This window comes from Simochromis diagramma, unplaced genomic scaffold (assembly GCF_900408965.1).
Source record: "Simochromis diagramma unplaced genomic scaffold, fSimDia1.1 OVJJ01000453.1, whole genome shotgun sequence".
In the NCBI taxonomy this organism is placed as follows: Eukaryota; Metazoa; Chordata; class Actinopteri; order Cichliformes; family Cichlidae; genus Simochromis; species Simochromis diagramma.
In genome coordinates, this window is record NW_024387471.1 from 195725 (window position 1) to 212163 (window position 16439).

Below are 16439 nucleotides of genomic sequence, written 5' to 3' on the forward strand. Positions count from 1 at the left end.
CTTTGTTGTTACACTATCTCTTACCGTACATTACTAAATCTCCATTTGCACTACTCTGCCTGGTTTACACCCAATGTCATTTACCCTTATATTGTATATTGTATAGCTTTCTTGTTATATGTAAAATTGTATTATATTATTTAATTTTATTTAAATTTTTTTTACTTTAAAATATTTTACTTGCATTTTTAATCACTCTTATATTTAAATGTTCATTTTCTATTTTATCTAGGGATTGAGAGTAACGAAGTTTCTATTCTCTGTATGTCCTGTACATGTGGCAGAATTAAATCTTTTCAGACTTTTGGTTTGTAGTTTGCAGTGAATGAAGATGAACTTTCTTTGGAACTTGTTTCGTCGTTGACTCAGTGCTGGAGGTCCAGCACATAACAGTCTATAACAACACTAATTATATGAACATTATCAACAAACGCTGGTAGTTAATAAAATGGGGGGTGAATTTTGTTAGCTTTGCACATGTTCTAGTAGACAGTATCCTCTACAGTGTATTTAATTTGGAGATTACAGTATAAGCATCAAAAACATGCCTCTGTACACCAGCAGTGTACAGAGGCATGTAAGTCCAAAAATAAACCTGAGGCTAAAGACGTTCAGCTGCATTTAAGAATTACAGTCAATTGTATATAAAGATGAAATGAATTGGAGACAAACAGTCATTAGTCAATATTTAACGGGAAATGAATCAGTCATAAGACAGAAGTTGATTCAAAGTGTTTAATTAGTATTTTATGGTTTTTATTGTACCGTGCATCTGGAAAGTATTCGTAGCGCTTCACTCGTTCCACATGCTGTCACGTTACAGCCTTAACATGGATCCAATTATTCTTTCACCTAAAATTCTACTAAATAATGACACAGTGAAAAATGTTGGCTTGAAATTTTTGAAAATGTATTACAATTAAAAAGTAATGCAGCCTTTGCCATAACACTCTAAACTGAGCTTAGGTGCATCCCCTCTCCACTGGTCATCTGTTAGACGTTTCAACAACTTCACTGGAGTCCACCTGTAGTAAATTCAGTTGATTGGAGATGATTCTGAGAGTTGCCCACCTGTCTATATAAGGTCTCACAGAGCTGTGTCGCGGCACACCGGTGTGCCATGAAAAATGATCAGGTGTGCCGTGGAAGATTATCTGGCTGTATCCCAATTCAGGGTCTGCAGCCTTAACGGTCCACAAGGGCCGCCCACTCAAAGACCGCTAAGGCCGGGAGTGCGAGGCTTCTGAAATGGGACGGTCTAGCCTCCGCTATGCTGCCCAGGTTGCCTAGCAACCATGACACTAACAGCTGGAAACGTTTCAAACAGCTTTGTTTGACAGAAATGAAGGAGAATATATTTGTACATTTGTTTCTACATGAGCTCTGTGTGATTAGTTGAGTATCTGAGGCTGAGACCACAGGACTGTAAAACACGATTGTTGGGCTTCATTTCTGTGCTGAACAGTCATTTAAGATTAGCTAGTAAATAACAATTAGCTGACGTTGTTCATGAGACTAAAGTCATCTCACTGTGGTAATGTAAATATAATATGGCCAATATTAAAGTTATTATATTAATCATTATGATTTATTACAGCAGTGAGTTTGAACTCTGTGTCAAATACTGAGCTGCAGTAAAGATTCAAGTTGCATTTATTTATATTTCCTTAAATCTTCACTCAAAGACAAGTATCTTTGACAGTGTATCTATAGATGTATTTTATATATAAGAGACAAATATTGTTTTAATATGTTGGCATTACTAAATTTGGCTCAATGCTTACATATGTGTAAAAAGCAAATGTACGAGCTGTGATAACTGTGTCTGATAGAATGAAGAGTAGACTGATATATGAAATATTCCTTTATTGGGTGAGAAAATCAGACCATGTCATAACTGCTTTAAGTCACACAGAATAGATATCAGAGCCTTAAACAGGCTCACTTCTGCTAAATGGGTCAAACTGGGCAGAAAGTAAACAAACACATAACATCCTTATAGAATATGATGTAACACTATAGATCAACTTACCTCAGAATATACAAAGCATATAAACAATTACAGCAATATGATGCAACAAACACAGCAGCTACTGATCCAAAATACTCAAAGCTTCATAGAACTGAAACAAACATTTATTTTTAGCTCCATTCTGCTGCTGATACATACTTTAGGTTTCTGAACATTAAACTTGTTGCTGCCTTTCACAGTGTGTAACTTGAAGGCCCTGAGTACTTTCTCCCACACTGAAAACACTGGGATGATAACATTATTTGAACATTACCTAATAAGACTGATTCAGGACAGACGAGGAGCGTGTCAGGTTACATTTCACTGTGTGTTATACAGTGGGATGCAAAGGTTTGGGCAACCTTGTTAATAGTCATTATTTTCCTGTATAAATCGTTGTTACAATAAAAAATGTCAGTTAAATATATCATATAGGAGAAACACACACAGTGATATTTGAGAAGTGAAATGAAGTTTATTGGATTTACAGAAAGTGTGCAATAATTGTTTAAACAAAATCAACAAAAAAAGAAATGAAATCAATATTTAGTAGATCTGCCTTTTGCATAAATGACAGCCTCTAAACGCTTCCTGTAGGCTCCACTGAGAGTCTGGATTGTGGTTGAAGGTATTTTGGACGATTCCTCTTTACAAAACATCTCTCGTTCATTCAGGTTTGATGGCTTCCGAGCATGGACAGCTCTCTTTAACTCACACCACAGATTTTCATTAATATTCAGGTCTGAGCTGAGATGAACGTTCCAGAACGTTGTTCTTGTTCCTCTGCATGAAAGCTTTAGTGGATTTTCAGCAGTGTTTCGGGTCGTTGTCTTGTTGAAAGATCCAGCCCCGGCGCAGCTTCAGCTTTGTCACTGATTCTCCAGAATCTGCTTATACTGAGTGGAATCCATGTGTCCCTCAACTCTGACAAGATTCCCAGTCCCTGCACTGGCCACACAGCCCCACAGCATGATGGAACCAGCACCATATTTTACTGGAGGCAGCAGGTGTTTTTCTTGGACTGCTGTGTTCTTTTTCCTCGATGCATTACGCCCCTTGTTATGCCCAAATAACTCAGTTTTAGTTTCATCAGTCCAGAGCAGCTTATTCCAGAATGAAGCTGGTTTGTCCAAATGTGCTTTAGCAGCTCTGTTTGTGCTGTGGGCGGAGCAAAGGCTTCCTCTGCATCACTCTCACATGCAGCATCTCCTTGTGTAAAGTGCGCCGAATGGTTGAACGATGCACAGCGACTCCATCTGCTGCAACATGATGTTGCAGGTCTTTGGTGCTGGTCTGTGGATCGACTCTGACTGTTCTCACCGTCGCTTCTGTCTATCTGAGATGTTTCTTGGTCTGTCACTTCGAGCCTTAACTTGAACTGAGCCTGTGGTCTTCGATGTTCTCAATATGTTCCTAACTGTGGAGACAGACGGCTTACATCTCTGAGACAGCTTTCTGTGTCCTTCCCCTAAACCATGATGCTGAACAATCTTTGTCTTCAGGTCATTTGACAGTTGTTCTGAGACCCCCGTGTTGCTACTCTTCAGAGGAAATTAAAGGAGGAGGGAAACTATCATTTGACCCCCTTAAATACTCTTTCTCATTATTGGATTCACCTGTGTATGTAGGTCAGGGGTCACTGAGGTTACCGAGCCAATTTCAGTTCCAATAATTAGTTCTGAAGGTTTTGGAATCAATAAAATGACAACAGATTGATGCACCTGCCTGATTTTGTTTAAACAATTATTGCACATTTTCTGTAAATCCAATAAATTTCATTTCACTTCTCAAATATCACTGTGTGTGTCTCCTAAATGATATATTTAACTGAAATTTTCTTATCGCAACAACCAACAATTTATACAGGAAAATAATGACTATTAACAAGGTTGCCCAAACATTTGCACTGTACTTGTATTACTATGCATGTGACGAATAAAGAACCTTGAACAGTTAGTGATTTTAAACTTTCCTAGCAGTGCTTCACAAACAGGGAACAGTCTGTCTATTCTCTCCATCTGTCAGCTGCTGCTGGCTCTTCCTCCTCCTCTTCCTCACACACTGCTGAGTTTGTCCTGGTGGATCATCAGGGGTGCAAAGCCTCACAGATGATGTGCAGCAGTGGGTCCCTCAGTCTGTCCTCACTCTGGACACTTGCAGTCGTCACACATGGAAATCAAATGTGTGATAAGCTGCAGGATTCAAACACAAGTGTAACTTATAAACACATGTTCATACTTTTATTCCACAATCAGAGAGAAAGAAACAGAGAGAGAGTGCGGGACAGACAGACAGGTGACAGTCTCAGGTGTACACACTGCTACAAACAGGAGGATTTAGTGTTTGTGTTATTACGAGTGCTAAACGAGAAGAGTTCCAGATGGTACAGTGGACACATGTGTGACTGCTGTGATTAAAGCATCTTTCTTTCAGCTTAACGAGTGAACCGTCAGCTCGTTCAAACACACGTTAAAGTCCGTTTGGCTGACACCACCGAACAGAGGCAGCAATATAACATAGCTAACATTAACAGTGCAGTGAATCCTGCTTGTGCCGTGATGTTCAGGACTGCAAACCGAGCAGCATCACTGACTTTCAGCTTGTTGTGTTTGTGGATATATGACTGACTTTAATTATCCATAAATCATCACATTCTCTGTAAGATTAAGGTCGACTATTGAACGGCGTATATTTTAAAGTAAAGGCTTTAAAACCAAGTTAACGCTGGAAGTACAAACATCTCTAATGTCACATAACTTTGCCGACATGTGGCCAACAGTCATGTTTTAATGTTCTTCATTATTAAACATTCGCACATAAATAAGTGACATCATATTCAGTACTTACTTTTGAAAGTTTACTCTTCTGCCGCTCCGCTTCAGCCGTCCACACCCACCGCCGCGCTATGAAGTCTGGGATATGTTGGGCCATAGAGGATACACGGACCCATCCTTCAAATCCGGGGAAACGAAGGACGCATTTGAGGGCCGCATTTCGTGCAGCCTTTGAATTGGGACAGCCTTCGTCGCGTCGCTGTGACGTGATCGGCCTTAAAATGCGGCCTTTAAGGCTGCAGACCCTGAATTGGGATACAGCCTCTGGTTCTACCTGATTAGTACTCTAAGCTGGTTTCCTGCAGGTTTTAGATCCTTGATCCAACACAGCCTATTTAAACGGCTAAATGACCTCCTCAACATGTCTTGAAGTTCTTCACAGACCTGATAATGAACTAATCATTTGATTCAGATGTGATGACCCAGGGTGAGATCTAAAACCTGCAGGACACCGGCCCTCGAGGCCTGGAGTTGGACACCCCTGCTCTAAGTGATCGGCGTGAGTAACGGGCAGAACAATTACATTCTCTTCCACTAGAGGGCAGGACAACTACCTGGTCTAATAAATGGGTTGTCAACTGCCAGTAAAACAGAAGAAGAAATGACATAATCGCCATGCTGTGAGACGACGCAGCGCGTAACAGATAAATATTTGAAAAGAAAAAGCAGTCAGGCTGACTTGGTCCTGCAGAAAACTCCGACCCAGATGAAGGCCCTGGCAGGAGTAGTGGTCAGAAGAAAGCAAAGAAGCTATACTGGGCACAACCTGAGCCAAGTCAGCTATACCTGCTGCGCGGGGGGAAATTATTAATATGCTTTTTGTGACATTTTTGTTTAGTGTAATTTTTCTAACATGAAATATTTGCCGTGGCTCCAAAAGGCTGGGAAACACTGCCGTAGAGGACAAACCAAGCTTCAAGTCCAAGAATGTCTGTAGGCTCTGAGACAGATGTGGGGAAGGGGAAAGAAGAATTTTGGCATTTCCAAACATTTCAAACCATCAAAGCAGAAAACATATGTCTTGTGTAGCTTCCTTGTATTTCTCTTATCTCTCCATTACAGTGTATTCTATGGCTTTCTGAACCGCGAGATGCCCAGTGGTCAATATTCATCTCCCTAAAACAGTCACAGGGTCCATGACGACAAAAGCCATCAGAATGAACATCTCACAGCTGCAGCAAAACACACACAGAGTGGGCTTTTCTTCCACCTCTACAGTCAATACAACAAAAAAAACTGAAAGCAGCCACCTGAGTTATTCCAGCTTCAGGTTAGACGCAGCATAAAGGTGCATGTAAAATGAAAACACTTATTTCTATATACACAGAGAGGAAAGTTAGATCGAACCACAAGTGGTCACGTAAGACTCATGTAGATGCTTTCTAAAGGCAGGAAAGCATAAGAGGGGTCACGCTTATCCTTCTTGATTGGTGTACAGTAAACATCACAGCCTGAAGCCTCTGGCAGCAGCTGTTAGCGTGAAGAAGAACAAGGATAAGTTCCTCATGCAGCAAAGGTTTCAGCCCCGACACTTCAGTCTTCTTATCTTATACTTTTAGCTTAATGTAGATCTGCCAAAGTTCAATGACACATTTGATCAAATGTATTATCTATTCACATGTTGCAATAATATAAATAAAGTGATTTCTCCGCTTAGTAATCAATAAGCTGTAATTCTGGTTATGCAATGCCAAAATATCCACCGACTGTTGGATAACTTGTATATTTCTAAATGTACCTGTGCAACGCCCCACGATGATGTCAGCACACAACATTTCTGACTTATTTCAGTTTTCAATGTTGAACTTTCCCTCATACGTACACACAGAAACATGGATAATGACACAGGATTGGTGAGGATACAGAGCGTAGCTAAAGTTACTGCTGAAATAAATTAGTCTTGTTTGTAGTGTTTAAAGATACTTTGGTATCAGGTCAAAATGTCCAGTGGAAAAATGAAACTAACCTGAGAATCAGTTTTTACTAACGTCGGTTTAAAAAAGATGATCTCGACATACATGAGACATATGTAAGCCGTAAGATTAACCAGTGTAAATGTTTTCACGTGTGATGAGTTAATATGCCTTTGATTTGGGTACAAAGAGGTCTTATTTGAAAGACTTTTGACTTACATGCCAAAATACTGTTGCTGTGTTTTTTGTTGTCTGCTGTCAGCTGGTTGTATGAATCCAGGCTCTTCCCGAGGTTCTTATCTCCCCTCGACGGTTGTGTCATCTCTTCGACCTCGGGCTCAGGGCTTGGAGTCTCAGGCTCAACAATCTGGAAGCTACAGTTGGCAGAAGCAGAACAGGTCATAACGACTGATTAGTTTCAATGATGGACATCAGACTGTAGCTCAGTATTTTTACAGCATCTTGTTTTGCTTTTCTCTGTAATGACAGCAGAGAACAAACACTATGGAGTTGGTGCTCCAGTGAGCTGTGTTTCCAATGTAGCTCTAAGCTGTTGTGTCAGTGCAAAGATAGGTGCACCCACAGACACACACAGACACCCACACAGACACACCCACAGACACACACAGACACACCCACAGACACACCCACAGACACCTGTTTTCAGTGGTGGCATTTGTAGGTGAGCTGGTCAGATCTTGCTCTCGGCTTTCATCGTCCTCGAAGGGCTCAAGGTTCACAATCTCCACCCGCTGAGGCTCCGTGCCCAAGTCCAGGATCACCACCTTTTGACTCTCACACAGCTAAAACACAGATTCACTTTCATGAGAGAATGCAGGGATCTGAAGGTTGGAAATAAATGCAGTGTCAGTTTAAGAAATGATTCAAAGCAAACTGACTGTGGCTGTTTTTACACAACAGCTACGACTGTATGATATGAAGTGTGCTGTTGGAGTTGGTACAGACAGCTGAAGCCTGTTAAAGGGCGACTAATGTCATTCTGAGTCAGCATTATTGACATCATCATTTCTTGAGATGGCGCCGGTGTGTGTGGCTGGCCGTCCTCGCCTGTGCTTCTGCTTTCTACCTTTCCTTCCCCTTTTACTGGACCTTGGCATAGTACTCCTTATTTTTTTGGTTTTATGCTCATCGTGTGGTTGTGCAATAATAACCTACGACAGACAAACGCTTTTAAATCTCCGATTCTCTTACTGGCATCGCTCGATCCATGCTGGAACCTGGGTGACGCCACCCTGTTACAGCTAGACTCCTCCACCAGTATTTCCTGGTTACCCCTTCCCAACCTGCACAAGAAACGTTACAGGAAACGGGGTAAAAGGAGGGGTCTCCGCGTCCGCCTCAAGGCTTACCTTAAAGCAAAGGCTACGGATTATCCATATGCTGGCCGTCTACGCTTTCCCCCCTCCTCCGGAGACCGCTTTGATGCTAAACTGCTGAGCCATCGGTGGATCTGCCCCGCTGATTACAAGCCTACCCAGCCCTTCCAGTGGCATGCCTTCCTGTTCGACCCTGGATTACGTCCTCCAGACGTGGCGTCCATCACAACAACCTAAGCGCTCTGCGACGTGCTACCAGTGGTGACCTAGCTGCCTGGACTCGTATGGCTTTACTAAATGTCAGGTGACTGGCGAACAAGACCTTTCTTTTAAATGACTTTTTCCTCACTACTGGACTGGACGTTTTACTCCTGACGGAGACCTGGATTCGCCCCGGTGAGTCCATCCCCTTCTCCGAGCTTCTCCCCCCAGACTGTGCCTTTTTTAGACTTACTGGCCGAGGTGGTGGCTTAGCTTCGGTTTTTAAAAATAACCTTCAGCAGCTCCCCTCCCCTCCCTACCCCAGCTTTGAGGCTCAGCTGCTGGAGATGACTGACTGTTAGGCTACTCTGTGTGTCGCGGTCTATCGCCCGCCTAAATACAATAAGACTTATCTCTGAATTTGCCGACCTTGTAGGATCTGTTCTTTTTAAACATGGCTGTGTTCTTATTACTGGATTTCAATATACACGTCTGCTGTAAGGACGACCCGTCAGCTGAAGACTTTCTTGCATTAACTGACTCTTTTAACCTCGTTCAGTGGGTAAATGAACCTACCCACGCTAAGGGCCACACCCTTGACTCGGTCTTTTCCTAAGGCTTGGACATTTGCATCAAGGATGTAAACAATGTGGGGATCTCCGACCACTCCACAGTCATGTTGACTTAGATAATACTGCACCCCGAGTTCCTGCTTTACGTGTAGTTGATGCTGAAACTGTGGCAAATTTCTCTGCGTCCACTTCTTTTGATTGTTCTGCCTCTCATATGGTTGAAGACTTTGCAAACACCTTGTTATCCATATGCTCCTCTATCCTTGACACTGTCGCACCTGTTAAAATGAAGCGCCCTACAGCCTTTTCCCAACACTGGTTAAACGCCTCCACGCGCGCCTTACGACGTGTTTGCCGCCATGATGAGAGGAGGTGGAGAAAAGATAAACTCCAGGTATCCTGTGAAATCCTACGTGTCAGCCGCTCGAAATTTCAAACTGCTGCTAAAATGGCGAAAGCGGCTTTCTTATCAAAAATGATCCTGGCTCATGGTCACAACCCCCGAACGCTATTTAAAATTTTAATTCGGTGGTCAATCCCCGTCCTGATATGCCGCTGCCGTGCTCGCCGGATCTTTGTGAACAACTTTTAAATCACTTCTTAGATAAAGGTTCTTCTCTTCCTCGCTTCCTTTAGTGCCGAGCCCTGTTTCTGCTCCTGGTTGTTCATCAACCTTCCATCAGTTTGAGCCCGTGTCACTCCTTACTCTGAAGCGATTAGCTGAACAACTGAATAACACTACTTCTATATATGATATCCTCCCGTCTCGCATAGTCAAGGACTGCTTCGACGTAATTGGACCCAGTATTTTATGTTTAATGAATCCTTCTTCAGTCTCTGGCTGCGTCCCGTCAGCTTTGAAACATGCCGTAGTCCAGCCTGTTCTTAAAAACAGAAACCTTGATAGTAATGATTATGTGAATCACAGACCGATCTCTAAAGTTGTCGAGAGGATAGTTCTTTCACAAGTCCAGGCGTATTTGGATGTGAACGACATTATTGATAAATTCCAGTCTGCCTTTAAACCACGTCACAGCACTGACACAGCTTAGAGTCCTTAATGTTCTTCTTCTAATTGCTGATACTGGACGTGCTGCGGTCCGAGCTCTATTGCATTTATCCTCGGCTTTTGACATGGTGGATCACAGCATCTTGTTAGAGAGGCTTGAGCATACTGTAGGCATTAGAGGTGTCGCCCGTGGTTGGTTTAAATCATACCTCTCCAACAGGTCCTTCATCGGTCGACCTGGGCACCTGCTCTTCCTCCGCTGCACCCGTCTGCTGTGGCGTGCCTCAAGGATCTGTGCTGGGCCCTATTCTACTCTCTAATCTTTGAGAAATACAATATCGCTTATCACTGTTACGCTGACGATATACAGATCTACTGATCCTGCCCGGTCTCTGCACTGCTTTCAAAGAGTGGCTCTTAGGAAACTCTCTCATCTTAAATGATAAGAAAACTAAAATCATTGTGTTTGATAGTAATATTCCCCGTGGACAGTTTTGTGATGCCTTTGGTTCTCTTGCCAGCTCCCTCTCTGACACTGTTAGCAGTTTGGGTGTGTTGCTGCAAAGTGTCCGCTGTAGTTAGATCTAGTTTCTACCAACTGCGTCTCATTTCTAAGACTAAGCATTATGTTCCGCATAAGGACCTGGAAAAGCTTGTTCACGCCTTTGTGACCTGTAGGCTGGATTACTGCAACTCCCTTTATTTCAGTCTTCACTCGGCCCTTCTTCATAGACTGCAAACTGTTCAAAATGACGGGAACTGGGAGGTTTGCCTCTATTACCCCTGTTCTAGCTGACCTGCACTGGCTACCCATTAAATTCCACATCCAATTTAAAATACTGCTGCTTACTTTTAAAATGATCAACAACACAGCCCCGAGCTACCTGATCGAGCTCCTTAGTTCGTACATTCCTGCTCGAGCACTCAGATCGTCTACTCAGTTGCTCCTGGTGCAGCTTGTCTAAGAAACTGGCTCGTCTCTTCCTGAGTCCCTTTGGGAGAATCACCAGTTCTGCTGCTGTGTGATTACAGCCACCTGCTTCTATGGAAATCCCACTTTCCACGTTTCCCAGTTAAAGCCGTTTCCTTCTAGTTCTCGATCTTAAGTATCTGACATCCTTCCTATCACCACTAAACAAGTTTGGTCATACTAATAAACAGTATTGACTATCTTTACACTGCTATCTGCTACACACAGCTGTCCGGGGAAATAAAACAGTACCTCATGATCTAATCTGCCCATCGTAACCTGTGGCTCTTCCACACTCTTCAGGCCCGTGTTCCCGTCTTGCTTTACTTCCTCACATTTGCCATTTTTCACCTCCTCTGCTGTGGGCATCTCCTGCAGATAGAAATAAAAATGATTCTGGTGCTGTGTGTACAGAGTGCAGCAAGTGTTGTGTATAAAAACACTCAGTCTCTTTCACAATGGAAACAAGACCACAAAGAACAAGACTTAGAAAGACGTAGAAAACTGAATATGCAGTCTACATTTGCATCTCATGAAGGTCATATGTCGCTGTTTTTGCGTGAAGCTTCTAAGTCTTGGATGAAAATGTTATCAATAGTAGTCTCACTCCAGCCCAGTAGTGGTGCAGAGTTACTGACTTTGGCTGTGACTTCTCCGTGTGGTCACATCTGCCTCCCTCACTCTAATCCTTGCATCCTCTTCTGTTTATATCAGCCCTCTGCATTCCCTTGTTTACTACATCCATGAATTTTCTCTGTGGTCCTCCTCTTTTCATTCTGCCTGGCAGCTCCACCTTAAATATCTTTGCCTCTCCAACCTCGTCTCCAAACTGCACAGCCTGAGTCGACGTATTCGTTTCCTAACACTCCGACCTCTTGCTCCACCTTCGCTCGTCTTGTCATCTTCCCTTTCACTGTTTTCCTTCTGGCACAAATCCCCCCTGATACGCTGGTCTACTTACTCCACCGTCCCAGCCTTTATCTTGTGCATTGCTTTGGTTGGTTGTCCACAGGTATCTGAACTCATCTATTGTCATTCCCTCGATCCTTTGCACATGTAATTGTGAGTACATTGCAAAAAAAATGTGAATAAATTCAAACCTTTTCAACAGTCAGCGTTCTTTCTGTGCAGTTTCCTGCAGCGTCAACAGAAGCTCTGCTCTGCTCCTTGTGCTCCACCTTCAGCTGCTGCAGTGCAGCCTCCAGCTCCAAAGGGTCTGCACCGGCTCCTGCTGGGATACGACTCTGCACAAGGGGGAACATGAACCCCTGAGTTAAGTGACAGATTTCAAACCGCAGAGGTCACATCTGAACTGAAGCGTGTGTGTGAGAGACACACCTGCAGAATAAGAAATGGATTGTCTTTGCTGAAGGACGGTGAGCGGGTTGGGGTTTCTTTCTTTTTCTCACGGAGCAACAAGGCCTCCTGATTTCTTCTTAGTCGATCCAGTTGCTCCTCTACACTCATCCTTGTTCTGCCCACCTCTCTCTCCCCAAATCCTATTTGATCCACTGCACTTTTGGGACGATCCTGCACGGGAAAAGACTTTTCACCTCAAACTGTGACTGTGGCTTTCAGAGAGGGTATGCAACATTTTAACAAAAGATTAAAAATTCACTTCCAAGCACAGTATGAAATTTAAATATTGCCACAAAGAAGTTCACATTTCCCCAGAAGACTTCAGCTCCAGTTACTTTGTTTTGTTGGCCTTTAACGACCCGAGCTCTGGAGTAAGTGCAGGGTCATCATGTTGTTCATGTAGATATTAATCATGTGTGAATACAAAGTGACTACGCTGCCTTTTACTGTAACTAGCTCACAAAAATACACTACAGTTATACTAGTTTGACACCACACTGTGTGTCTCAGCACCACATGGAAGCTCCTGTCAGGCATCATAGCGGCTAAGATGAACAGGCATGTGGCTCAATCCACACTCCTCATGACAAAGGAATTACCAGAGGAGCGAAACACCAGCTGCTGGTAGACCAAGCAGTCAGCCAAGTCTGCAAGACCAGGCTGACCAACCTGTGCACTGCCTGGACTGATTAGAGGAAGGCCTATGACTCAATGCCCCACAGCTGGATACTGGAATGCCTAGACCTGTACAAGATCAACAGGACCCTAAGAGCCTTCATCAGGAACTCAATGGGGATGTGGCGCACAACACTAGAGGCTAACTCCAAGCCCATAGCACAAGTCACCATCAAGTGCGGGATCTACCAAGGAGATGCTCTGTCCCCACTGCTGTTCTGCATAGGCCTGAACCCCCTCAGTGAGATCATTAACAAGACTGGCTACGGATACCGACTACGGAACGGAGCAGTTGTCAGCCACCTCCTGTACATGGATGACATCAAGCTGTATGCCAAGAGTGAACGAGACATCGATTCACTGATCCACACTACCAGGCTATACAGCAATGACATTGGAATGTCGTTCGGACTGGAGAAGTGTAGTCGGATGGTAACAAAGAGAGGGAAGGTAGTCAGAACTGAGGGGATTGAACTACCAGAAGGCAACATTGCAGACATAGAGGACAGTTACAAGTACCTGGGGATCCCGCAGGCGAATGGGAACCATGAAGAGGCTGCTAGAAAAGCTGCAACCACCAAGTACCTGCAGAAGGTCAGGCAAGTCCTGAGGAGTCAGCTGAACGGTAAGAACAAGATCCGGGCTATCAACACCTACACTCTGCCCGTGATCAGGTACCCTGCTGGGGTAATAGGCTGGCCAAAGGAGGAGATAGAAGCCACTGACATAAAGACAAGAAAGCTCCTTACCATGCATGGAGGGTTTCACCCCAAGTCCAGCACCCTGAGGCTGTACGCTAAGCAGAAGGAAGGGGGCCGGGGACTGGTGAGTGTGAGCACCACAGTCCAGGATGAGACAACGAACATCCAAGAATACATCACGAAGATGGCCCCAACTGACCGAGGGCTCAGTGAATACCTCAGGCAGCAGAAACCCAAAAAAGAGGAGGGAGACGAGGAACCATCATGGAAGGACAGGCCCCTGCACGGTATGTACCACCAGCAGATAGAGGAGGGGGCTGATATCCAGAAATCCTACCAGTGGGTGAACAAAGCTGGACTGAAAGACAGCACAGAGGCACTAATCATGGCAGCACAAGAACAAGCTCTGAGCACAAGATCCATAGAGGCTGGGGTCTATCACACCAGGCAAGACCCCAGGTGCAGGCTGTGTAAAGATGAGACAATCCAGCACATAACAGCAGGGTGCAAGATGCTAGCAGGCAAGGCATACATGGAACGCCATAACCAAGTGGCCGGCATAGTGTACAGGAACATCTGTGCCGAGTATAACCTGGAAGTCCCGAGGTCAAAATGGGAGACGCCCCCAAGGGTGGTGGAGAATGACCGAGCTAAGATCCTGTGGGACTTCCAGATACAGACGGACAAAATGGTGGTGGCTAACCAACCGGACATAGTGGTGGTAGACAAACAGAAGAAGACGGCCGTAGTGATCGATGTAGCGGTTCCCAATGACAGCAATATCAGGAAGAAGGAACACGAGAAGCTGGAGAAATACCAAGGGCTCAGAGAAGAGCTCGAGAGGATGTGGAGGGTGAAGGTGACGGTGGTCCCCGTGGTAATCGGAGCACTAGGTGCGGTGACTCCCAAACTAGGCGAGTGGCTCCAGCAGATCCCGGGAACAACATCGGAGATCTCTGTCCAGAAGAGCGCAGTCCTGGGAACAGCTAAGATACTGCGCAGGACCCTCAAGCTCCCAGGCCTCTGGTAGAGGACCCGAGCTTGAAGGATAAACCGCCCGCAGGGGCGAGCTGGGTGTTATATATATATATATATAGAGAGAGAGAACAGAGTCACCAAATGAAGATGATTCTGCTTCTGATCTATATTTACGAGCGGTCAGTGAGAGAGTGCTTCATTTCCTTTTATGTACTCCGAATAAATGCGTCAGACATGACTTGCCCTCGTAGTGCAACAGATTTACCACACTATAAAGGTGAAACTTACAGATCTGGATTCAGGTTTCTTGGTCTTCCTCAGGGTAACGTAGGAAGCAATAGTGGAGGACTCGGCAGGGCTCATTGGGGATTTGGTCCTGGGGGGGATGACACCCACTCGGTACGGGGACACTGTTGGAGAAACAGCCGGAAAATGCTCTCACTCACACATTAATGAAAAACAACTAAAAGGACTAAAAACAATATATAGGCTATGTGTTTTAACTGAACCAAGTTAGTATGAGGTCCCAACGTTACCAACACAGATGTGAGAGAAATATTCTTTCCAGTAGGGCTGATGAAGGCCTGAAAAGGTCAAAGGACAAAGCCTCACCTGTGGCCAGTAAACACTTTCTACATTCAGTGACCATGAATGACATCTTCTAAAACTTGACAAATTGATTGAATAATATAAGATAGCCCAGATCTGTCTTTACTATTAATACCCTTTAACAGATACATTCCCCGGCCAAAAAACCATCGCCACCAAAAAAACTAATACATAGTTGGACTGCCTTTAGCTTTGATTACGGCATGCATCTGCTGTGGCATTGTCTCCACAAGCTTCTGCAATGTCACAACATTTATTTCCATCCAGTGTTGCATTAATTTGTCACCAAGAACTTGCACTGATGATGGTGGAGTCTGACCGCTGTGCAAAGCCTTCTCCAGCATCCCAAAGAGTCTTAATGGGGTTAAGGTCTGGACTCTGGTGGCCAGTCCATGTGTGTGAAAAGGATGTCTCATGCTCCCAGAGCCACGCTTTCACAGTTTGAGCCAGATGAATCCTGGCATTGTCACCTTGGAAATATGCCCGTGCCATCAGAGAAGAAGAAACCCATTGATGGGATAACCTGGTCATTCAGGGAGTCAGCGGACCTCCTTCTTGGAGCACATGCTGTTGCTGAACCTAGACCTGACCAACTGCAGCAACCCCAGACCACAGGCTTGTAGGCACCAGGCATGATGGGGGCATCACTCCATCTGCCTCTCCTCTTACCCCGATGTGCCCATCCCTCTAGAACAGGGTAAGTCTGGACTCATCAGACCACATGACCTTCTTCCATTGCTCCAGAGTCCAGTCTTTATGCTTGCTAGCAAACTGAAGCCTTTTTCCCGGTTTGCCTCTCTGATTACTGGTTTTATTATGGCTACACAGCTGTTCAGTCCCAATTCCTTGAGCTTCCCATTGTGCTGGTGGAAATGCTCTTACATTCACTATTAAACATAGCCCTGAGTTCTACTGTTGTTTTTCTTCGATTTGATTTCACCAAACGTTTAATTGATTGCCGATCACAATCACCACACTTCTTCCTCAAAGACGATGGATCCCCACTATCCTTCCACTTTTTAATAATGCGTCGGACAGTTCTTAACCCAATTTGCGTAGTTTCTGCAGTCTCCTTGGATGTTTTCTCTGCTTGATGCATACCAATGATTTGACCCTTCTCAAACACACTAACATCTTTTCCACAACCACGATATGCATCTTTCGACATGGTTGTTTATGAAATGTGAAGCAACTCATTGCACCAGTTGGGGTTGAATAACTTGTTGCCAGCTGATAATCGCCCACGCAGTAACTGTCCAACAGGAGGCTC

The 16439-nt window shown here is 44.3% G+C and overlaps 1 protein-coding gene across 6 annotated transcripts in view; it reads right to left on the reverse strand.

Moving 5' to 3' along the window:
• Nucleotides 1–16439, reverse strand: part of LOC120723548 (pleckstrin homology domain-containing family A member 5-like) — a 162282-nt gene that overhangs the window by 4132 nt on the left and 141711 nt on the right. For 5 of the 6 annotated variants that reach the window (XM_040015042.1, XM_040015041.1, XM_040015043.1 and 2 more), the window contains 6 exons: nucleotides 14849–14970; nucleotides 12186–12377; nucleotides 11948–12091; nucleotides 11100–11219; nucleotides 7416–7561; nucleotides 6978–7132 (listed from right to left, as the gene is read on the reverse strand). In XM_040015042.1, coding sequence (XP_039870976.1) covers nucleotides 6978–7132; nucleotides 7416–7561; nucleotides 11100–11219; nucleotides 11948–12091; nucleotides 12186–12377; nucleotides 14849–14970 — 879 coding nt within the window. The remainder of the gene's footprint in view (nucleotides 1–6977; nucleotides 7133–7415; nucleotides 7562–11099; nucleotides 11220–11947; nucleotides 12092–12185; nucleotides 12378–14848; nucleotides 14971–16439) is intronic. The other variant, XM_040015044.1, reaches the window with a different exon arrangement.